The 25,098-nt window shown below is 40.6% G+C and overlaps 1 protein-coding gene across 2 annotated transcripts in view; it reads right to left on the bottom strand.

Annotated features, from left to right (window-relative positions):
• Positions 1-25,098, bottom strand: part of NTNG2 (netrin G2) — a 110,333-nt gene that overhangs the window by 18,000 nt on the left and 67,235 nt on the right. For both annotated transcript variants that reach the window (XM_073640673.1, XM_073640674.1), the window contains exons 4-6: positions 24,851-25,023; positions 22,666-22,689; positions 12,719-12,886 (exon numbers count right to left, since the gene is read on the bottom strand). In XM_073640673.1, the coding sequence (XP_073496774.1) occupies positions 12,719-12,886; positions 22,666-22,689; positions 24,851-25,023 (365 nt within the window). The remainder of the gene's footprint in view (positions 1-12,718; positions 12,887-22,665; positions 22,690-24,850; positions 25,024-25,098) is intronic.

A 25,098-nucleotide genomic window follows, 5' to 3' on the forward strand; every position in this document is an offset into this window, starting at 1 on the left:
TATTCTTGTACATAGGGGCAGTATTATAGTAGTTATATTCTTGTACATAGGGAGCAGTATTATAGTAGTTATATTCTTGTACATAGGGGGCATTATTATAGTAGTTATATTCTTGTACATAGGGGGCAGTATTATAGTAGTTATATTCTTGTACATAGGGGGCAGTATTATAGTAGTTATATTCTTGTACATAGGGGGCAGTATTATACTAGTTATAGTCTTGTACATAGGAGACAGTATTATAGTAGTTATATTCTTGTACATAGGGAGCAGTATTATAGTAGCTGTATTCTTGACATAAGGGGCAGTATTATAGTAGTTATATTCTTGTATATAGGGAGCAGTATTATAGTAGTTATATTCTTGTACATAGGGAGCAGTATTATAGTAGGTATATTCTTGTACATAGGGGAACAGTATTATAGTAGTTATATTCTTGTACATAGGGGGCAGTATTATAGTAGTTATATTCTTGTACATAGGAGCAGTATTATAGTAGGTATATTCTTGTACATAGGGGAGCAGTATTATAGTAGTTATATTCTTGTACATAGGGGGCAGTATTATAGTAGTTATATTCTTGTACATAGGGGCAGTATTATAGTAGTTATATTCTTGTACATAGGGGCACTATTATAGTAGTTATATTCTTGTACATAGGAGCAGTAATATAGTAGTTATATTCTTGTACATAGGGGGCAGTATTACAGTAGTTATATTCTTGTACATAGGGGGTAGTATTATAGTAGTTATATTCTTGTACATAGAGGCAGTATTATAGTAGTTATATTCTTGTACATAGGAGGCAGTATTATAGTAGTTATATTCTTGTACATAGGGGCAGTATTATAGTAGTTATATTCTTCTACATGGGGCAGTATTATAGTAGTTATATTCTTGTACATAGGGAGCAGTATTATAGTAGTTATATTCTTGTACATAGGGGGAAGTATTATAGTAGTTATATTCTTGTACATAGGGGCAGTATTATACTAGTTATATTCTTGTACATAGGGGCACTATTATAGTAGTTATATTCTTGTACATAGGAGCAGTAATACAGTAGTTATATTCTTGTACATAGGGGGCAGTATTACAGTAGTTATATTCTTGTACATAGGGAGTAGTATTATAGTAGTTATATTCTTGTACATAGAGGCAGTATTATAGTAGTTATATTCTTGTACATAGGGGGCAGTATTATAGTAGTTATATTCTTGTACATAGGGGGCAGTATTATTGTAGTTATATTCTTGTACATAAGGACAGTATTATAGTAGTTATATTCTTGTACATAGGGGGCAGTATTATAGTAGTTATATTCTTGTACATAGGAGCAGTATTATAGTAGTTATATTCTTGTACATAGGGAGCAGTATTATAGTAGTTATATTCTTGTACATAGGGGGCAGTATTATATTAGTTATATTCTTGTACATAGGGGGCAGTATTATAGTAGTTATATTCTTGTACATAGGGGGCAGTATTATACTAGTTATAGTCTTGTACATAGGAGACAGTATTATAGTAGTTATATTCTTGTACATAGGGGGCAGTATTATAGTAGCTGTATTCTTGACATAAGGGGCAGTATTATAGTAGTTATATTCTTGTATATAGGGAGCAGTATTATAGTAGTTATATTCTTGTACATAGGGAGCAGTATTATAGTAGTTGTATTCTTGTACATATGGAGCAGTATTATAGTAGTTATATTATTGTACATAGGAGCAGTATTATAGTAGTTATATTCTTGTACATAGGATCAGTATTATATTAGTTATATTCTTGTACATAGGAGCAGTATTATAGGAGTTATATTCTTGTACATAGGGGGCAGTATTATAATAGTTATATTCTTGTACATAGGGAGCAGTATTATAGTAGTTATATTCTTGTACATAGGGAGCAGTATTATAGTAGTTATATTCTTGTACATAGGATCAGTATTATAGTAGTTATATTCTTGTACATAGGGGGTAGTATTATAGTAGTTATATTCTTGTACATAGGGAGCAGTATTATAGTAGTTATATTCTTGTACATAGGAGGCAGTATTATAGTAGTTATATTCTTGTACATAGGGGGCAGTATTATAGTAGTTATATTCTGGTACATAGGGGGCAGTATTATACTAGTTATAGTCTTGTACATAGGAGACAGTATTATAGTAGTTATATTCTTGTACATAGGGGGCAGTATTATAGTAGTTGTATTCGTTGTATTCTTGACATAAGGGGCAGTATTATAGTAGTTATATTCCTGTATATAGGGAGCAGTATTATAGTAGTTATATTCTTGTACATAGGGAGCAGTATTATAGTAGTTGTATTCTTGTACATATGGAGCAGTATTATAGTAGTTATATTCTTGTACATAGGAGCAGTATTATAGTAGTTATATTCTTGTACATAGGAGCAGTATTATAGTAGTTATATTCTTGTACATAGGAGCAGTATTATAGGAGTTATATTCTTGTACATAGGGGGCAGTATTATAATAGTTATATTCTTGTACATAGGGAGCAGTATTATAGTAGTTATATTGTTGTACATAGGGAGCAGTATTATAGTAGTTATATTGTTGTACATAGGATCAGTATTATAGTAGTTATATTCTTGTACATAGGGGGTAGTATTATAGCAGTTATATTCTTGTACATAGGATCAGTATTATAGTAGTTATATTCTTGTACATAGGAGCAGTATTATAGTAGTTATATTCTTGTACATAGGGGGCAGTATTATAGTAATTATATTCTTGTACATAGGGGGCAGTATTATAGTAGTTCTATTCTTGTACATAGGGAGCAGTATTATAGTAGTTCTATTCTTGTACATAGGGAACAGTATTATAGTAGTTATATTCTTGTACATAGGGGGTAGTATTATAGTAGTTATATTCTTGTACATAGGATCAGTATTATAGTAGTTCTATTCTTGTACATAGGAGCAGTATTATAGTAGTTATATTCTTGTACATAGGGGGCAGTATTATAGTAGTTATATTCTTGTACATAGGAGCAGTATTATAGTAATTATATTCTTGTACATAGGTGCAGTATTATAGTAGTTATATTCTTGTACATAGGGGGCAGTATTATAGTAGCTATATTCTTGTATATAGGGGCAGTATTATAGTAGTTATATTCTTGTACAAAGGGGCAGTATTATAGTAGTTGTATTCTTGCACATAGGAGCAGTATTATAGTAGTTATATTCTTGTACATAGGGAGCAGTATTATAGTAGTTATATTCTTGTACATAGGGGGCAGTATTATAGTAGTTATATTCTTGTACATAGGGGGCAGTATTATACTAGTTATATTCTTGTACATAGGGGGCAGTATTATAGTAGTTATAGTCTTGTACATAGGAGACAGTATTATAGTAGTTATATTCTTGTACATAGGGGGCAGTATTATAGTAGTTGTATTCTTGACATAAGGGGCAGTATTATAGTAGTTATATTCTTGTATATTGGGAGCAGTATTATAGTAGTTATATTCTTGTACATAGGAGCAGTATTATAGTAGTTATATTCTTGTACATAGGATCAGTATTATAGTAGTTATATTCTTGCACATAGGAGCAGTATTATAGTAGTTATATTCTTGTACATAGGGAGCAGTATTATAGTAGTTATATTCTTGTACATAGGGGGCAGTATTATAGTAGTTATATTCTTGTACATAGGGGGCAGTATTATACTAGTTATATTCTTGTACATAGGGGGCAGTATTATAGTAGTTATAGTCTTGTACATAGGAGACAGTATTATAGTAGTTATATTCTTGTACATAGGGGGCAGTATTATAGTAGTTGTATTCTTGACATAAGGGGCAGTATTATAGTAGTTATATTCTTGTATATTGGGAGCAGTATTATAGTAGTTATATTCTTGTACATAGGAGCAGTATTATAGTAGTTATATTCTTGTACATAGGATCAGTATTATAGTAGTTATATTCTTGTACATAGGAGCAGTATTATAGGAGTTATATTCTTGTACATAGGGGGTAGTATTATAGTAGTTATATTCTTGTACATAGGATCAGTATTATAGTAGTTCTATTCTTGTACATAGGAGCAGTATTATAGTAGTTATATTCTTGTACATAGGGGGCAGTATTATAGTAGTTATATTCTTGTACATAGGGGGCAGTATTATAGTAATTATATTCTTGTACATAGGGGGCAGTATTATAGTAGTCCTATTCTTCTACATAGGGGGCAGTATTATAGTAGCTATTTTCTTGTATATAGGGGCAGTATTATAGGAGCTATATTCTTGTACATAGGGAGCAGTATTATAGTAGTTATATTCTTGTACATAGGAGCAGTATTATAGTAGTTATATTCTTGTACATAGGAGCAGTATTATAGTAGTTATATTCTTGTACATAGGGAGCAGTATTATAGTAGTTATATTCTTGTACATAGGAGCAGTATTATAGTAGTTATATTCTTGTACATAGGGAGCAGTATTATAGTAGTTATATTCTTGTACATAGGGGCAGTATTATAGTAGTTATATTCTTGTACATAGGGGCAGTATTATAGTAGTTATATTCTTGTATATAGGAGCAGTATTATAGTAATTATATTCTTGTACATAGGGGCAGTATTATAGTAGTTATATTCTTGTACATAGCAGCAGTATTATAGTAGTTATATTCTTGTACATAGGGGCAGTATTATAGTAGTTATATTCTTGTACATAGGGAGCAGTATTATAGTAGTTATATTCTTGTACATAGGGGCAGTATTATAGTAGTTATATTCTTGTACATAGGGTGCAGTATTATAGTAGTTATATTCTTGTATATAGGAGCAGTATTATAGTAATTATATTCTTGTACATAGGGGGCAGTATTATAATAGTTATATTCTTGTACATAGGGAGCAGTATTATAGTAGTTATATTCTTGTACATAGGGAGCAGTATTATAGTAGTTATATTGTTGTACATAGGATCAGTATTATAGTAGTTATATTCTTGTACATAGGGGGTAGTATTATAGCAGTTATATTCTTGTACATAGGATCAGTATTATAGTAGTTATATTCTTGTACATAGGAGCAGTATTATAGTAGTTATATTCCTGTACATAGGGGGCAGTATTATAGTAATTATATTCTTGTACATAGGGGGCAGTATTATAGTAGTTCTATTCTTGTACATAGGGAGCAGTATTATAGTAGTTCTATTCTTGTACATAGGGAACAGTATTATAGTAGTTATATTCTTGTACATAGGGGGTAGTATTATAGTAGTTATATTCTTGTACATAGGATCAGTATTATAGTAGTTCTATTCTTGTACATAGGAGCAGTATTATAGTAGTTATATTCTTGTACATAGGGGGCAGTATTATAGTAGTTATATTCTTGTACATAGGAGCAGTATTATAGTAATTATATTCTTGTACATAGGAGCAGTATTATAGTAGTTATATTCTTGTACATAGGGGGCAGTATTATAGTAGCTATATTCTTGTATATAGGGGCAGTATTATAGTAGTTATATTCTTGTACAAAGGGGCAGTATTATAGTAGTTGTATTCTTGCACATAGGAGCAGTATTATAGTAGTTATATTCTTGTACATAGGGAGCAGTATTATAGTAGTTATATTCTTGTACATAGGGGGCAGTATTATAGTAGTTATATTCTTGTACATAGGGGGCAGTATTATACTAGTTATATTCTTGTACATAGGGGGCAGTATTATAGTAGTTATAGTCTTGTACATAGGAGACAGTATTATAGTAGTTATATTCTTGTACATAGGGGGCAGTATTATAGTAGTTGTATTCTTGACATAAGGGGCAGTATTATAGTAGATATATTCTTGTATATTGGGAGCAGTATTATAGTAGTTATATTCTTGTACATAGGAGCAGTATTATAGTAGTTATATTCTTGTACATAGGATCAGTATTATAGTAGTTATATTCTTGCACATAGGAGCAGTATTATAGTAGTTATATTCTTGTACATAGGGAGCAGTATTATAGTAGTTATATTCTTGTACATAGGGGGCAGTATTATAGTAGTTATATTCTTGTACATAGGGGGCAGTATTATACTAGTTATATTCTTGTACATAGGGGGCAGTATTATAGTAGTTATAGTCTTGTACATAGGAGACAGTATTATAGTAGTTATATTCTTGTACATAGGGGGCAGTATTATAGTAGTTGTATTCTTGACATAAGGGGCAGTATTATAGTAGTTATATTCTTGTATATTGGGAGCAGTATTATAGTAGTTATATGCTTGTACATAGGAGCAGTATTATAGTAGTTATATTCTTGTACATAGGATCAGTATTATAGTAGTTATATTCTTGTACATAGGAGCAGTATTATAGGAGTTATATTCTTGTACATAGGGGGCAGTATTATAGTAGTTCTATTCTTGTACATAGGGAGCAGTATTATAGTAGTTATATTCTTGTACATAGGGGGTAGTATTATAGTAGTTATATTCTTGTACATAGGATCAGTATTATAGTAGTTCTATTCTTGTACATAGGAGCAGTATTATAGTAGTTATATTCTTGTACATAGGGGGCAGTATTATAGTAGTTATATTCTTGTACATAGGGGGCAGTATTATAGTAATTATATTCTTGTACATAGGGGGCAGTATTATAGTAGTCCTATTCTTCTACATAGGGGGCAGTATTATAGTAGCTATTTTCTTGTATATAGGGGCAGTATTATAGGAGCTATATTCTTGTACATAGGGAGCAGTATTATAGTAGTTATATTCTTGTACATAGGAGCAGTATTATAGTAGTTATATTCTTGTACATAGGAGCAGTATTATAGTAGTTATATTCTTGTACATAGGGAGCAGTATTATAGTAGTTATATTCTTGTACATAGGAGCAGTATTATAGTAGTTATATTCTTGTACATAGGGAGCAGTATTATAGTAGTTATATTCTTGTACATAGGGGCAGTATTATAGTAGTTATATTCTTGTACATAGGGGCAGTATTATAGTAGTTATATTCTTGTATATAGGAGCAGTATTATAGCAATTATATTCTTGTACATAGGGGCAGTATTATAGTAGTTATATTCTTGTACATAGCAGCAGTATTATAGTAGTTATATTCTTGTACATAGGGAGCAGTATTATAGTAGTTATATTCTTGTACATAGGGGCAGTATTATAGTAGTTATATTCTTGTACATAGGGTGCAGTATTATAGTAGTTATATTCTTGTATATAGGAGCAGTATTATAGTAATTATATTCTTGTACATAGGGGGCAGTATTATAATAGTTATATTCTTGTACATAGGGAGCAGTATTATAGTAGTTATATTCTTGTACATAGGGAGCAGTATTATAGTAGTTATATTGTTGTACATAGGATCAGTATTATAGTAGTTATATTCTTGTACATAGGGGGTAGTATTATAGCAGTTATATTCTTGTACATAGGATCAGTATTATAGTAGTTATATTCTTGTACATAGGAGCAGTATTATAGTAGTTATATTCCTGTACATAGGGGGCAGTATTATAGTAATTATATTCTTGTACATAGGGGGCAGTATTATAGTAGTTCTATTCTTGTACATAGGGAGCAGTATTATAGTAGTTCTATTCTTGTACATAGGGAACAGTATTATAGTAGTTATATTCTTGTACATAGGGGGTAGTATTATAGTAGTTATATTCTTGTACATAGGATCAGTATTATAGTAGTTCTATTCTTGTACATAGGAGCAGTATTATAGTAGTTATATTCTTGTACATAGGGGGCAGTATTATAGTAGTTATATTCTTGTACATAGGAGCAGTATTATAGTAATTATATTCTTGTACATAGGAGCAGTATTATAGTAGTTATATTCTTGTACATAGGGGGCAGTATTATAGTAGCTATATTCTTGTATATAGGGGCAGTATTATAGTAGTTATATTCTTGTACAAAGGGGCAGTATTATAGTAGTTATATTCTTGCACATAGGAGCAGTATTATAGTAGTTATATTCTTGTACATAGGGAGCAGTATTATAGTAGTTATATTCTTGTACATAGGGGGCAGTATTATAGTAGTTATATTCTTGTACATAGGGGGCAGTATTATAGTAGTTATAGTCTTGTACATAGGAGACAGTATTATAGTAGTTATATTCTTGTACATAGGGGGCAGTATTATAGTAGTTGTATTCTTGACAAAAGGGGCAGTATTATAGTAGTTATATTCTTGTATATTGGGAGCAGTATTATAGTAGTTATATTCTTGTACATAGGAGCAGTATTATAGTAGTTATATTCTTGTACATAGGATCAGTATTATAGTAGTTATATTCTTGTACATAGGAGCAGTATTATAGTAGTTCTATTCTTGTACATAGGGGGCAGTATTATAGTAGTTATATTCTTGTACATAGGGGGCAGTATTATAGTAATTATATTCTTGTACATAGGGGGCAGTATTATAGTATTCCTATTCTTCTACATAGGGGGCAGTATTATAGTAGCTATATTCTTGTATATAGGGGCAGTATTATAGGAGTTATATTCTTGTACATAGGGAGCAGTATTATAGTAGTTATATTCTTGTACATAGGAGCAGTATTATAGTAGTTATATTCTTGTACATAGGAGCAGTATTATAATAGTTATATTCTTGTACATAGGGGGCAGTATTATAGTAGTTATATTCTTGTACATAGGAGCAGTATTATAGTAGTTATATTCTTGTACATAGGGAGCAGTATTATAGTAGTTATATTCTTGTACATAGGGGCAGTATTATAGTAGTTATATTCTTGTACATAGGGGAAGTATTATAGTAGTTATATTCTTGTATATAGGAGCAGTATTTTAGTAATTATATTCTTGTACATAGGGGCAGTATTATAGTAGTTATATTCTTGTACATAGCAGCAGTATTATAGTAGTTATATTCTTGTACATAGGGGCAGTATTATAGTAGTTATATTCTTGTACATAGGGAGCAGTATTATAGTAGTTATATTCTTGTACATAGGGGCAGTATTATAGTAGTTATATTCTTGTACATATGGTGCAGTATTATAGTAGTTATATTCTTGTATATAGGAGCAGTATTATAGTAATTATATTCTTGTACATAGGGGGCAGTATTATAGTAGTTATATTCTTGTACATAGGGGGCAGTATTATAGTAGTTATATTCTTGTACATAGGCGCAGTATTATAGTAGTTATATTCTTGTACATAGGGAGCGGTATTATAGTAGTTATATTCTTGTACATAGGGGCATTATTATAGTAGTTATATTCTTGTACATAGGGGCAGTATTATAGTAGTTATATTCTTGTACATAGGGAGCAGTATTATAGTAGTTATATTCTTGTACATAGGGGGCATTATTATAGTAGTTATATTCTTGTACATAGGGGGCAGTATTATAGTAGTTATATTCTTGTACATAGGGGGCAGTATTATAGTAGTTATATTCTTGTACATGGGGCAGTATTATAGTAGTTATAGTCTTGTACATAGGGGGCAGTATTATAGTAGTTATATTCTTGTACATAGGGGCAGTATTATAGTAGTTATATTCTTGTACATAGGGAGCGGTATTATACTAGTTATATTCTTGTACATAGGGGCAGTATTATAGTAGTTATATTCTTGTACATAGGAGCAGTATTATAGTAGTTATAATCTTGTACATAGGGGCAGTATTATAGTAGTTATATTCTTGTACATAGGGGGCAGTATTATAGTAGTTATGTTCTTGTACATAGGGGCAGTATTATAGTAGTTATAATCTTGTACATAGGGGCAGTATTATAGTAGTTATATTCTTGTACAGAGTGGCAGTATTATAGTAGTTATATTCTTGTACATAGGGAGCGGTATTATACTAGTTATATTCTTGTACATAGGGGCAGTATTATAGTAGTTATATTCTTGTACATAGGGGGCAGTATTATAGTAGTTATATTCTTGAATATTTGGGATAATATGACAATAGCTATTCCTGTGGGATAAAGAGAACATGAAATCTCTGTTGAGTCTTGTGATGTGAGGGACATTCACAAGAAAAATAAATAATGGGTTTTATGTAAATGTTTTGTGTTTCTGACATGTTTTTGGGGTCGTCGTTATGTTCTTGAAGTTCTTGTTACATTTCTGTCTTCTCTTACAATTTGTCACCTTCATTGTGAAGCAGCATTTCGCCACCTAGTGGTGGTGTACTGGTCAGTGCAGGCAGCACTTTATTACAGGTAATTGGGTTAATCTTGGATGGGTTTGCAGCCACTTCTGCTGTTATTAGTTTGTTAAGAGTCAGGATAATCTATAGCGGGAATATTGTGATCCACTCCAGTGTCTCCTCCGCTCAGACGCTCCACTGTTCAGTGTAATCATATTAGCACAGCCTCACAGGCCATTACTCAGCCGCACGTCTCTGCAGTCACCAGCTCGGTGCAGGGTCTCTAATGTGTTTATAGCTTGTCCTTATACAGAAATGAGTGAACTATTCTCTCCTGCTGCAGAAGGGACATTAATTGTAAGTGACGGGACGTAGAACATGGAGAGACTCGAGAAGGGGGGAGCACGGGACCGTCTGACGTCTCACCCTGATACAACTTCTACTCATCTAAAGAAGTGGCTGGAAGAACCTTCAAGACAAAACTTGCTACTGCCCAATATGGTGGCATGGAAGCCGCAAAAGTAAGGTTGTATAGTGATATCAGGAGATGGCAAAGTCACCAATACCCATTCCTCCAATGATCTTCAGTCTCAAGGCTGCCAAGATCACAGACAGATAACCAGCAATGATTGGGCAGCCTCGTCTGGGGTCATAATTGGGGACAGTCAGACCGGTGGTCTGTATATAGGGGTAGTCCAGTCTGGGGTCATAATTGGGGACAGTCAGACCGGTGGTCTGTATATAGGGGTAGTCCAGTCTGGGGTCTGCATACCTGGGGACAGTCAGACCTGGGGTCTGAAAATAGGGGTAGTCCAGTCTGGGGTCTGCATAATTGGGGACAGTCACACCTGGGGTCTGTATATAGGGGTAGTCCGGTCTGTATAATTGGGGACAGTCACACCTGTGGTTTGTATAATTGGGGACAGTCACACCTGGGGTCTGAAAATAGGGGTAGTCCAGTCTGGGGTCTGCATAATTGGGGACAGTCACACCTGGGGTCTGTATATAGGGGTAGTCCGGTCTGTATAATTGGGGACAGTCACACCTGTGGTCTGTATAATTGGGGACAGTCACACCTGGGGTCTGTATATAGGGGTAGTCCAGTCTTGGGTTTGCATAATTGGGGACAGTCACACCTGGGGTCTGTATATAGGGGTAGTCCGGTCTGGGGTCTGTATAATTGGGGACAGTCACACCTGGGGTCTGTATAATTGGGGACAGTCACACCTGGGGTCTGTATATAGGGGTAGTCCAGTCTTGGGTTTGCATAATTGGGGACAGTCACACCTGGGGTCTGTATATAGGGGTAGTCCGGTCTGGGGTCTGTATAATTGGAGAGAGTCACACCTGGGGTCTGTATATAGGGGTAGTCCGGTCTGGGGTCTGTATAATTGGGGACAGTCACACCTGGGGTCTGTATAATTGGGGACAGTCACACCTGGGGTCTGTATATAGGGCTAGTCCAGTCTGGGGTTTGCATAATTGGGGACAGTCACACCTAGGATCTGTATATAGGGGTAGTCCGGTCTGGGGTCTGTATAATTGGGGACAGTCACACCTGTGGTCTGTATAACTGGGGACAGTCACACCTGGGGTCTGTATAATTAGGGACAGTCACACCTGGGCTCTGTATATAGGGGATAGTCCAGTCTGGGGTCTGCATAAAGGATTGTGCTGAGGCCTGTATACAGGGTGTGGAAATGGCCTGTGGCCTTGGTTTAGGGAGGACTGGTCTGGCATCTGTATTAATGGCTGGATTAAGCAAATATCAGTGTAAGTGTCTGGGCTGGCCTGGGTCTGTATAAATTGGGGACTGGCCTGTGGTTTGTGTAGAGGGGCATGGAAATGGCCTGGGGTCTCTATAAAGATCTGGGCTATAATGGGGTCTGTATAAATGAGAGGTATGGCCTGTGGTCTGTAAAAAGATTTGTTCTATACTGAGTGTATATAAAGGAGACGTTTGGCCTGAGCTCTGTATAAAGTTCTGGGCTGTACTGGTGTCTGTATAAAGGAGGAGTCTGGCTTGGGATAAGTTGAAAGGAGGGGTCTGACCTGGAATCTTTATAAAGGCGGGTTCCATATAAAGAAGGAGGGGGGACTGGCCTGGGGTTGATGTCTTTATTTAGATGGTCTGATTTGGGGTTGAGATCTTTACTTAGGGGGGTCAAGCCTGGGGTTTATGTCTATATTTAGGAAGTCTGGTCTGGTGTTTGTATCTTCATGTGGGGGGTCTTGTGTGTAATCTGTATTTATTTTGAGATGTATTAAGGGGGTCATGTGCTTTTTGTGACTCTGAGGCCGTAGTTTTGGAAGTGTCCTTTGTAATTGAGTGATGCTTAAGTAAAAACATTTTGCACCCTTATTTCTCCCCTTCTTTGACAGGTATGTGCTTTTAGCATAGACCTTATTAGATATTTCTGCCACCTGCTGGTACTTTTGGCATAACACGGCTGAGAGCAGGTGGTGGTGGCCACTAGGACATCCCACCATCATTCTGGGGACATGTAGGTCTGGTCTCACAGCTGACCGTCGGTCACTCACGTATGCAGACATTCTCATCCTCCAGCTCGGCAGACACGTTGCGGTAGAAGCCGAGGCGGCAATGCTGGCAGTGCTGACCCCGAGTATTGTGCTTGCAGCTGACACAGGTGACCACATTCAGGAAGTCGATGAAGCTGCATCTGCTGGAATGTCCATAACATTCACAGTCTGGAGATGGAGGAAAACCCAATGAGAACCAACAAAGAAGGACCCGACTCCTCAACAACCAGGGATGTCTCATCACCTAATCCATCGCATAGATCATCTCAGCCCGCGCCGGAGAGACATCGGGACCTCATGGCTGATCACAAGGATCTCATAATTATCCATTACTAAAAGCGTTAATTCTATAGAGACACATGGCTGACTCAAGGATCTGATATAAGCTCTGAAAAATATGTCTCTTCCCCTCCATGGACTACGCCATAGGCTGCCAAGCAAATCTGATTTGTTTCTAGCCGGATTTAACGTTGCCCTTTAAATTCTTAATCTTAACCCTTCCACAAGGTCAGTGACACCCAAAGTCATTGCCATCCCCAGTCAATCACAATTCCCCGAGCTTATGGATGTTTCAATTAAGCTTGATTGTGCGCAGAGAGAATGGTGCCGGATCCATGACCTTGCCGAGGGCTATGGACGTCGCTACCAGATTTAATCAAACGAACCTCACATGTAAGTGTCCCTCTCCCTGCAGCTCGGCCTCAGGGCAGGAGCCAAGGGCAGCGACTACTTCACAAGGGTAACGCTGATCAAAATCTCGGACATCCCAAAGTCATGAGAAGTCGACATGAACATCAGAGCTGGGGGGTCATTTACATGCACGGTGGTGACAAGTCATGCTGATGTGAAAGGGGTGACACGGGATGAAGATATACAAAGTCTCAAGTCACATTCACACCGCCATTCATAGAAGAACATCCCCAAATACCCACCAGCATCATAAATCATACAAGGCATTTTATAGGGTCTTCCAGTATCTCAGCATTTATTACCAGCCTGGTAAAATAGTCACATGTCCAGAATGGACTCCTGATGTGTCCCCCTGGTCCGAGTCTCAGGGGAGGTAGGTGCACAACCCAGTCCTGAGGCTGCTCCAAGGCCTGGATCCAAGAGATTAATCCAAAGGAAGATGGCCCAGGGGTACACTCAAGTCAATCTCACCTGCAGGTGGTCCCAGATAATCAGCACCCATAGGGTATGTAATAAGGAGAAGCTGCAGTGTAGGCCGCCAACAGGTAAATGGACTTTGCGATGGTCATAGCCACCATTAGGACTTCTGGTCACAGCTGCCACCAGTGTCGGACTGGGGAGCCAAGGGCCCACCAGTAACATCAACTCCAGGGCCCCACTTTTCAGCTACATACAAATATGACTTTATCCTCATTCAAAATTTCCATAGCAATAAAATGGATTGTTGAATTAAAAAGGCGCTGCCTTTGTCTGTCCATTGTGAATTAAGGGTATTGTGTCAAATACTGCTCATATAAGAGGGTGGTGGTCACTCCTGCACAAGAGCCCACCGGAGGATTCTCCTGTTGGCCAGTCCGAGCCTGGCTGCCACAGACTGTAAAAGGTGGTCTATGCACATAAGACTAAGGTTGCTCCAACTTGACGACTTTGGGGGATTGGCCAACAATCTAATGTGCCTGATGTCTGGACTATGATGGGATAAAAAAAGATAGGGCATATCTAATTTCAACATGTCCCATCCCCTGCTCTTCAGGAAGATAAGAAATGTCTGACACTGGCATGCTCACCTCTTCCCATACAGAGCACGTGCACGCCCTATATATCGAGCGTGCATGTGTGTAGGGGTCAGGAGTAATCAGGATGAGTCCAACAACAGATATTTAAGGGAACCTGTCAGCAGGTTATACCTCTAGGGGGTATTAGGAGCACTTTATCAGCCTCTTTGTTATTAGTGATTCCTGTGTTATATCTAAACTTTACATGTGTGTGTTTCCAAAAACGATGTTGAATCCTCCCTGCCTGCGGGTGGCGGACTGGTCTGGGACCACTGTCAATCACTGGGATAACGCTCACAGTGACGTGACTGACATCAAAGTATGAGCAGGGAGGAGGAGAAGTCCCTCTTCTCCCGAGACATGTTGGGATGTCAATCAGCAGACTAAAGCAACGATTGATGGTGGCTCAAACTAGTCCGCTGACCGCAGGGAGGATTCAGCATCGTTTATAAACACTAGTGCAGCATATAGGTATAACACAGGGATTAGGAAAAAACACTCAAACCATCTCCGAGGGGTAAATCCATGTGTATGGCCGCATGATAGTGGCATGTGCTAGTGGTGAAGATACCAGGAGAGTATACCAGCCGAATCCAATGATAAGTTATAGTGGAAAGAATCTCTGCCGAGACCCCGAGTGATAAACTGTGGCCACCAAAGTGGCTATAACATGTGCACTTCCCCCACAACAACAACCAAAGACACACTCGGCTCCATCTACAGGACCCCCCTAAGACCTCTGGGTGCCCAAATAGGTGAATAAATCCCGGCAGGACAGACGAACCTTCAGTGTCATCAGTATCTTTCGGACTCTTGATCGTATCGGTGACATAGGCCGGAGTGGGTTCAAGACGAATGAAAACCTTGGAGGATTCTTGAATTTGGAGAAATGAGATAGGATTATTGCGTCTAGGCTAATCAATACAAGCACGTCCACACCGTGTAATGTACCACAGGCATCTAGGCTACCACATGTCTACTGGGGGCCCGCGGGCTCACGGTACCTGTTTTAGGATGTATCTTGGCGGGTGGCGGTGGCTCCCTTTGAATCGGTGGGTTAGCTGTGTTAGAAATGTGAAGGGTGTAAGAGACAAGATGAAGGAGGAACCTCAAGGAGCAGCTCCAGGTAATAAACAAGCAATGCTGGAGGCCTTCAAAGACTAACATTCTGCTACAATGTATCAAACTTATTTTAATACAAATGATATTGGTGCAAGTCCTCCTTGGCCACCGCTCTGCCCTGAGATGGGAGCTGGGCATAGCCTGAGGTTGCCTCCACCAACTCCAACCCCTCCACTCTGCAACTGTCAGAGCATGCTGGGAGTAGTAGTGTCACAACCTCTGGAGGGCCACAGGTTGCAGACCACCTGTTATGTTAAAATGCATGCAATGAGATAGAAGGACAAGCTGCAGGGGGGGGCGGGGGTTGGCAATTAATTACCAAAGGGGCCAAGTGTGATCTAGTGGTCTGACAGAGGAACGGTCCAGAGTTGTGTGCCGTGCCTAACATGGCAGCAGCAGAAGTGTTCTCCTGTGAACATCCACAGAACGCAGGACTCCTAAATACCATAGGACAGCTGGCACTAGCTCAGGGCAATAGCCTTAGATCCATGTTACCATGGTGACAGCGCCCCCCAAATACTGTCTGATATAGTGTTTCATCAGTGGTGATGAGAGAGAATGAGAGATGGTCAGCGAGAATTTTCTTCTTACCAAGCGGGGTGAATAATAATTGCCTCCCGCGTAAAATCACTTTACTAATATCCAAAGCAAAAATAATTATTTTCCTTCTGTGCAACAGATTAATAATCGCTCATAAAGTGGGGTACCGGGCACCATCATTGGTATGGGGACAAATGGGGTAAAAGGGCCACCAATAGAGATGGCAAATGTTTCACCTATTTCTTCGCCTTCCCATAAAAACAAATACAAAAAAACACTGGGCAGTAGGATTCTCCTAGGCTACATTGCCACAATGAGATTTTGGTGAGTTTATCATGGTGCAGATTTTCTGCACCTATTAAGTAAAATAGGTTACTGGCATTTTTTCAAAAATATGCAGCGTTAAAAACTCACCAAAAACTTATCGTGGGAACATAGCCCTCAATTCAATATCCACCCTGAAAAGATCACCAAATCCTCTGCATAGACAAAAAGTAAAATTCTGTTTGCCGCCGCCACCACTAGGGGGAGCTCCCTGTATACAGAGATACATGATAAGATTCTGTCTGCAGCCACCACTAGGGGGAGCTCCCTGTATACAGAGAAACATGATAAGATTCTGTCTACAGCCACCACTAGGGGGAGCTTCCTGTATATAGAGATACATGATAAGATTCTGTCTGCAGCCACCACTAGGGGGAGCTCCCTGTATACAGAGATACATGATAAGATTCTGTCTGCAGCCACCACTAGGGAGAGCTCCCTGTATACAGAGATACATGATAAGATTCTGTCTGCAGCCACCACTAGGGGGAGCTCCCTGTATACAGAGATACATGATAAGATTCTGTCTGCAGCCTCCACTAGGGGGAGCTCCCTGTATACAGAGATACATGATAAGATTCTGTCTGCAGCCACCACTAGGAGGAGCTCCCTGTATACAGAGATGCATGATAAGATTCTGTCTGCAGCCACCACTAGGGGGAGCTCCCTGTATACAGAGATACATGATAAGATTCTGTCTGCAGCCACCACTAGGGGAATCTCCCTGTATACACAGATGCATGATAACATTCTGTCAGCAGCCGCCACTAGGGGGAGCTCCCTGTATACAGAGATACATGATAAGATTCTGTCTGCAGCCACCACTAGGAGGAGCTCCCTGTATACAGAGATGCATGATAAGATTCTGTCTGCAGCCACCACTAGGGGGAGCTCCCTGTATACAGAGATACATGATAAGATTCTGTCTGCAGCCACCACTAGGGGAAGTTCCTTGTATATAGAGATACACGATAAGATTCTGCCTCCCTCTAAAGGTGGCTGCAAACAGAATCTTATCCTGTATCTCTGTATACAGGGAGCTCCCCCTAGTGGTGGATGCAGACAGAATCTTTTCATGTATCTCGGTACACAAGGAGTTCCCCCTAGTGGAGGCTGCAGACAGAATCTTACCATGTATCTCTGTATACAGGGAGCTCCCCCTAGTGGGGGCTACAGACAGAATCTTATCATGTATCTCGGTACACAGGGAGCTCCACCTAGTGGTGGCTGCTGGAAGCCATAATTTTATAATTTACCTTTGTTTATGCAGGGAATTTGGAGCTCTGTATCAGAAAAGCACCAACCTACATAAAATATATGCTAATAATTATCAAATATTAAAAATTGAATATTTGGAAAAACATGTGCAGGTCTCCTTAATGAGTCAGGTCTTCCGAGGGGGGGGGGGGGGTGTGTTAATATTAATATGACTGCTCACAGGTTGCAGGGGATTGATCTTTCCTTTCCTGCTCTACTATAACTTCTGATAGGTGCGAACCCATTCATAGAAGTTAATTAGGGAGTTGCTATGCATGCAGTTTCCTAATACTTGGGCTTGAGCTTGGCTTTAATGCTTGCCAGCCCCTGCCAGCTTTGTGGAGCCTCTCGTCTGCAGCGGCATTACTGCTTTTCCTTCGCTCCAGGATTTACTCCAAACTTCTGTCTAAATATAAACTTCAAGGCTTGAGAATTTTATTTAACCATTTCCTTGCCAGGTGAGGTCATGGCAGCACCAGTCTCCTGGGTAACATTTAATTGGCATTTGCTACAGAATAGGAAAGTTCCAAGTGATACTTTGTATTGACTGGTCTGTGCTGACACAGGGGTCATTTGGGGGGGTGATGAGTGTGTATTAGCCATGGACGTACCTCGTATTCTCTCTGGAAGTTCCTGACGCTGAAGTTTAGGTTCTAGCAATGGAGGAGCTGGTGAAATCCAGGGTGCTTCAAACAAACAGATTAAAGGATGAGATATCTATAGGTGTCAAGAACAGGGAGCGGCGCTGTCTCCTAGTACTCGTAGAGAGCGGTGGTGCAAAATAAGTGCAGCGGATGGCAGAGTTAAAGAAGGGGGTATATGTTAGGGGCGCCCTCTAGTGTAGAGAGATGTAGACAAAAAAGATTCTCCGCAAATATTAGAACCCCAAATAGTTAATTTCTTTATCAGATCTCCAAATACCTTCTCACTACATACAGATTTATACATTTATACAGCCAACACTAGGGGGAGCTCACTGCATGCGTATTTATACAGTCTCCACTAAGGGAATCTCACTACATATAGATTTATATAGCCATCACTAGGGGGAGCTTACTACATACGGATTTATACAGCCAACACTAAGGGGGGGTCACTACATACAGCTTATACAGCCAACAATAGAGGGAGCTCACCACATACAGCCACCAATAGAGGGAGCTTACCAAATACAGATTTATACAGCCACCACTAGGGAGAAATACCTACATCCCTACATACAGATTTATACAGTCCCCACTAGAGGGAGCTCCTTACATACAGATTTATACAGCCACCACTAGAGGGAGCTCCCTACATACAGATTTATATAGTCCCCACTAGAGGGAGCTCACTACATACAGATTTATACAGTCCCCACTAGAGGGAGCGCCCTACATACAGATTTATACAGCCACCACTAGAGGGAGCTCCCTACATACAGATTTATATAGTCACCTCTAGTGGGAGCTCACTACATACAGATTTTTACAGTCACCACTAGGGGGAGCTCACTACCTAGAGATTCATAGAACTGGTGGTGAAAGCAAGGGCAAACGTAAACCTCTCTATGTGGTGAGCTCCCCCTAGTGGTGGCTATGGGCAAGCACTGTGCAACAGTTTCCATTGGACGCTCAGCAGCTGCTTGGTCTGCCTCTATGACAACTCAAGGGGCAAATTACCAGATAGGGATTCTAAAAATTGTAATCACCCTTAATTTATAAAATGAAAGGCTATGAGGTTTTGTAACGTGTACAAAACCCCTTCAGGACAGTTCTAATATTTTAGGCATAAAGATTCCCACTTTTTTGACAGTGCTGCTCACTTCTACAAGAGGCGCCCAATCTAAAGCAGTGGAGCTTAGAGCCGGGCTAATAGCAGCAGGTGGTCCGAGGCAATGCACTGGGGGCCACAGCCGGCCTTCTACATTGAACACAAATTTAAACGCACCACTTTTGTTTTTGCTCCCATTTTTCTATGGACACAAGAGGCCTATTACTCAAGTATTGTTCACAAATGTGTGTAAATCAGTGTTAGCGAGATCTTCTCCTCTGCCGAGATAATCCATCCACCTCACATAGAGTAGAGGAATTTCTCACTATGGATTCGCAATCGCTCCTTTAGCAATTCCCTTTATGGAGAAGGTCGGGATTCTACTCTACATCTCGTCCACTGGATGATACCTGCTTTCTCCTTGGTTTCCTCAGTACGAGCGACATCTGACGTCTGAATGACCGGATCCCCTGAGATCATCATAGATTGCAAAAAAAATAAAAAGAGTCAGTCCAAACTACTAAAAGGAGAAGTGTCTACTTTGGCTTCTAAGAGCTACATACAGCATACTACTACTCCCATCATCTACAAGTGAATGCAGCAATCAGTATGTCGGGGGCCGTGTATCAATGTGTCATCTGTAAGTCACGATCTTGCTTGGAAAATGCATTTTTGGTGACATTCTTAGAAATTTGATGCAGCTTGTGCAGGGAGTGGAGACAGAATGTGTATATTTTATGCAATAACTGGCAAGATTGGCAGATACAAGTGCTGCACAACTTCCCAACGGGGGAAACGTTTGGATGGCTGGCGGATTTCCCCTTTAAATTTTCGCACATTTAGAAAGCGTAACCTTCAGCAGAGAGAAGGGGAAGCCAATCTCATTGAATTACACAATCTTTAAGCATTGACTGCTTTCTGCCACGGAAAATGAGCTGAGGATTTGTGCCGCTGCGGGTGCCAGCTCCCTTCACCCGCTGATGAATTGCTCTGTAATTTACTTGTGCACAGACAGGACGTGTAATAGAACAGCGGCGCTACCACCGCCACCAAATTTATAGCATTTTAATACCCGGGAAAGCCTCTCAGATAAGCACTGAAAGTAGAGAAATGTTACGGGTTGTGTTGGAAAATCGCTTAGTGGACAATTCCCTAACAAGAAATGTTTAAGAGAAGGTGCCATCGCGCACCTGGAAAGCCGGTTACTAGAGAGTTGGGATGGGGTCGTGGTGGTGACTTATTACATTGAAGCCCCATTTCACAATTCAGTAGTGACCATGAAAACCATCAGTAAGTAGGCCATGGGTTTCTATTTATGGCTTGTGTTCCTTAGTAAATCCTGGAGCTCAGCTTATTAACACACGAACATCCAAATCCTTTAATTGGCTGTGACCTCACTGTTCCCGTCTTGGCTTCTTTTGCTACGATTTTCCAAAACTACCGGAAAATACTGAGAAAAAGAGCAAAGTTTGAACGCAACTAAATACAAGTGTCAATGAGTCAGAGCGCAGAACATGGTACTGTCAGAAAGACTTGTGATATCAGTCATCAGCAGCCTGCTGACAGTTTCCAGTTAGTAGGGAGAGTTTAAAATCAGTCTACTCAGATGATCATCAGCTCCAGTATTATTGTGGGTACAGAGACCATATCTGGAAGGCAGTAAAGCTCGAATATATCATCAGCAGCAGCTTGCTGACAGATTCCAAGCATGAGATTTCAGAATCAGATATCACTGAGCACATTTTTGAGCTGAGCTTTCCTGTGAATTCACACTATATTGGAAATATATATCCATAAACTAATCTACTTGTTGATGGTTTCCAGTTTTTTTTAGTTTATGAATTGTCATGACAGCTTAGATCTATAATGTGGCTCATACTCTGCGCAGGGTAAAGGAAGGAGGAAGGAGCCTTGGTCTCGGTCACCCAGGGATATAGCAGAAGGAGGTTGGAGCCATTTCTAAGTGAGCGGAGAGGAGCTATGCAGAGGGAGGGGGATTGTGGCACTTGCTTTACTGTAAGTCACAAACCTGCCGTAGTGATGGAAACAAGGGTCGTGTAAGAAGTTTTTGGGTCTGATGTGAGGACTTGTCTGGCCGTGGTGACCTCAGGCCTTGCCGTGTCTGATACTAGTGAGACACAAAGACAAGATATGTCTATTCACCACGTGCTCCCAATGCCTGGTGGCAGCTGCACAGCTCAGGAGTCTGAGGTTTGTAAAGTCTGGACTCGCACTCCAATCACATGCAGAGCTGCAATCAAAATTCTGCTCATTCCCCAGAACCTGCTGGCCTCTGGTGTCCCTGCTGCTCGCACCGCTGTGCTGCATTCTGGAGGATGTAGGGTCGGGTTCATTATCGCATTTGCACCTATTTTTTCCTCTGCTTTTTCGTTTTTAGAGCAAAAACTTGCGATATCTAAAACAGGCGCAAATGCGATAATGAATGGAGCCCGTGTGTTTCCTTGTGACTGCAGCTCCGGATGTGACTGGAGTAGACAGAATGAACAATCAGAAAAGTCAAAAAGATGACAAACCCGCTGGACACTTAAAGGGACAGTGCACCTTTACACATCTGAGATATTATTAATGGGGGACTGTGCCCTGTGACCCCCACAATTGTTGGAAAATTGGTGGCCACAGCGTTCATCCGAATATCATACCCCACAGTCTTTTAATTTAAATGGTCTTGGAATCTCCCCAACATGAAATGGCTGATAACAGAGAAAAATCAATCGTTTTCAACTGCACAGCAAAATAGAGAGAAGACGGGCGTTAGTTAGGACATGTCTGCTAAGTGGACCCCTGACCTGTCTAGGTTTAGGCACTTGCAGTTACTTCATCTCGCCATAAGGTGGTGATGCTGGTACACAATAGTTCAGACACATAGGACTGCAGATGTAAAAAAAATCATAAAAAACTGAGAGGGGGTAAATGTACAGCGACTGCACCCCCTTCTGTAGGATCAACCTCAGTGTACACCAGGAGACGTACTGGTGGCTGATAACAGTGAGCAATCGCTTGGACACATCAGTATTATGTAGAGACCTGTACAGGGGGCCGCACACACACATCCTCGTCCTGGGCGCACACCACAACGTAACGGGTCACGGAAGCCAGGCAACGTGCTACCAGGATGCGGGGAGGAGAGATGAGATGGGGGGCGCAGATGGAGGGGACAAGACGGAGGAATACAAGGGGTCTACTCACTGCCCAAGGACCCCGACGCTGCACCTAGAAGGAAAAACACGTGATTAGTCAGTAGGCTGCGGAGACAGAACGCAACGGCGCCAACCTCCCCATATCGATGCAACACTGGAACAGAGCGATGGTTAATTGTAAAGTGTCCATTCACTAACAGCATGCAGAGGTCTGGAAAATAGTAAGGAATGGAAAGAAAGCATATTAGAGAATAACCCCCCATTCTACATTGTATCTCACCTGGTGCAGGTGCTGAGGGGGCGGAGCAAGACAGGCCAGAGAGGACGGAGGTGTCAGGCTCCGCCCCTGCACTGAGACCCCGCCCAGTCTGAACCGGTCTCATGGGGGGTAGATTTGATCCGTAGACACTTTTGTCAAACTTTACACGCCCAATTCGTAGGCGCCACTTTTTGTCCCAAAAAATGTTAGCACATGTTGCAACATTTTAAACCTGGCCCCTTTCCATCTAAGCCATGCCCCCTTGTCTAATAAGGCACAAAACACAATAAATAGGTCCAACATTAGAAAATTCGCTCCAATGTATCAGGCAAGTGACAACTTCTGTAACCAGAGCCCAGGAAGTCACTTGGTGATCTACTGGCATAGGAGGAGCCAGAGGAGGGGCAAAACAGAGCCACACCCCCTGCACCTGACTCCTCCCACCTGGATCTAGTACAAGGGATCATACACTCCCCTCCCCCATTATAGTGCCTATATAGTGTCCTCAGTCATATGACCCCGCGGCAGATGCACAGTCTTGTTCCTCCGTCCGCTCTGAGATTCCCCTCGCTGCACTTGTTTCCTACCTGCAGGCGCTTTGTGCTTCTATTCTTCACCACTTTCCATATCTCTGCTTGCTGCCAGTGAATGTGAAATGTCTTCTTCACTACTGATCTAATACTGCCCTTCAACAACCAGGGATCCAGAAAATCCGCCAGACGCTACAATGTATCACTGCACAGAGAACAGTCCAGACCGGACACTTCCCACAGCTGAGGGTTTGTTACAGTCGGATCAAGTTGGATGTAAAGAAAATGATGTAAAGAAAATAATTCTGTGACAGCAAGCAGAGGAATGGAAAGACAAAGCCTTGTGTAGGGAACTGACCATCTGCCCGCCTATGGCTTTATATCCACGACCAGCCTCTCAGGGGTTAAATCTAGCCCAGAGAAAGGGCAAAGCGGAGGACGGAGAGGAAAACGTACAAAAAAAGGAATCCGGAGAAGAACAAGGCTCGGCGGCTGCAGCGGCCGGTGGTTGTCAGGTCCTTTGAAGGGATGCGGACTGCTGACAAGCTTGTTCTCTTTGAATTCCTCCGTTGGGTGACAGCCGAGTCTCAGCGACGCACTCGTGGCTGTGATCAATTTAAAGTACAGATGTTTAAAGGGAAAGCGGAAGAGGAGAGGGGGTCTGTCTGCCAGGAAGACCCCCAGAACCGACCCCAAGCGATCACTGAATCCACCGTCTGCAGAGGACACCATGGACAAGTCACATATAATGGGGGTGAAGACAGGTGGAGTCCAGCTACTGCGGCCCTATACCACTTGCTTGCTGTCAATGGCGGTCTCCCAAATCCAGGGCCAATGCCAGGTTTATACAGGACCTTGGGTTACAAAGTCCCAGGGACCCCTCTTCACTTTCGACTATTCCTCTTCGCCTTCCATGACCAAAAACTATTAGAGAAAAAGAGAGAGATGCATTTTTTATTGGTTGATAAAGGCCCTGTGCTGCCGGGACGTTGTGATATTTCTGGACAAATAAAGTTACCAAAAGGAGGACGTGCAGTGCCCGGACAAGAGCGGTGTCCGGGCTCCTTCTACAACCTTGTGGAGGGCTGCACCAGGCGTGCACGGACCACAGAGCGGTGCCCGGGACTCATCTATTGCAGAAACGGGTTTTAGTTTTCGGTACTGGTACGATTTGGGGTCCAAATAACTTTCTGAGCTCTTTTTATTCCACTTTTGTTCTTTTTTCGCTGAAGTGACCAAAATATCAACAATTCTGCCGTGTGTTTTTAAAGGGGTTGTCTTGGATTAGAAACACAGGGCTGTGTCCTTACGTCCTTAAGCAGTGCCGAGATGCAATACCACACAAAGCCTGTGGACAAGGGTGGCGCCTTTTCTGGAATAAAGCAGCCATGTTTCTCTAATCCTGCACAACAGTAATGAAAGATAACCCTGGCTGTGTTACTTACATGAGTTTGGAGACCCATGAGGCAGAGGTGTGTAGGACCCTGCTCGCCACGATCGGTTACGGAAGCTTTTCTTGCACCTGCCGCAGTCCTGCCCGGTGGTGTTATGCTCACATTCACACTGCAATGCCCCTTCTCGGAAGTTACATGCGTTGGCATGTAAGTTACATTTACACCTGTGGACAGGGAACAGTCATGTGAATATTGACAGCCGGCCATCAAGCAAGATGCTGTAATATCATCTGGTCAAA

Source organism: Phyllobates terribilis, unplaced genomic scaffold, assembly GCF_046119375.1.
Source record: "Phyllobates terribilis strain yellow unplaced genomic scaffold, ASM4611937v1 Scaffold_7__3_contigs__length_470593459, whole genome shotgun sequence".
Taxonomy (NCBI): Eukaryota; Metazoa; Chordata; class Amphibia; order Anura; family Dendrobatidae; genus Phyllobates; species Phyllobates terribilis.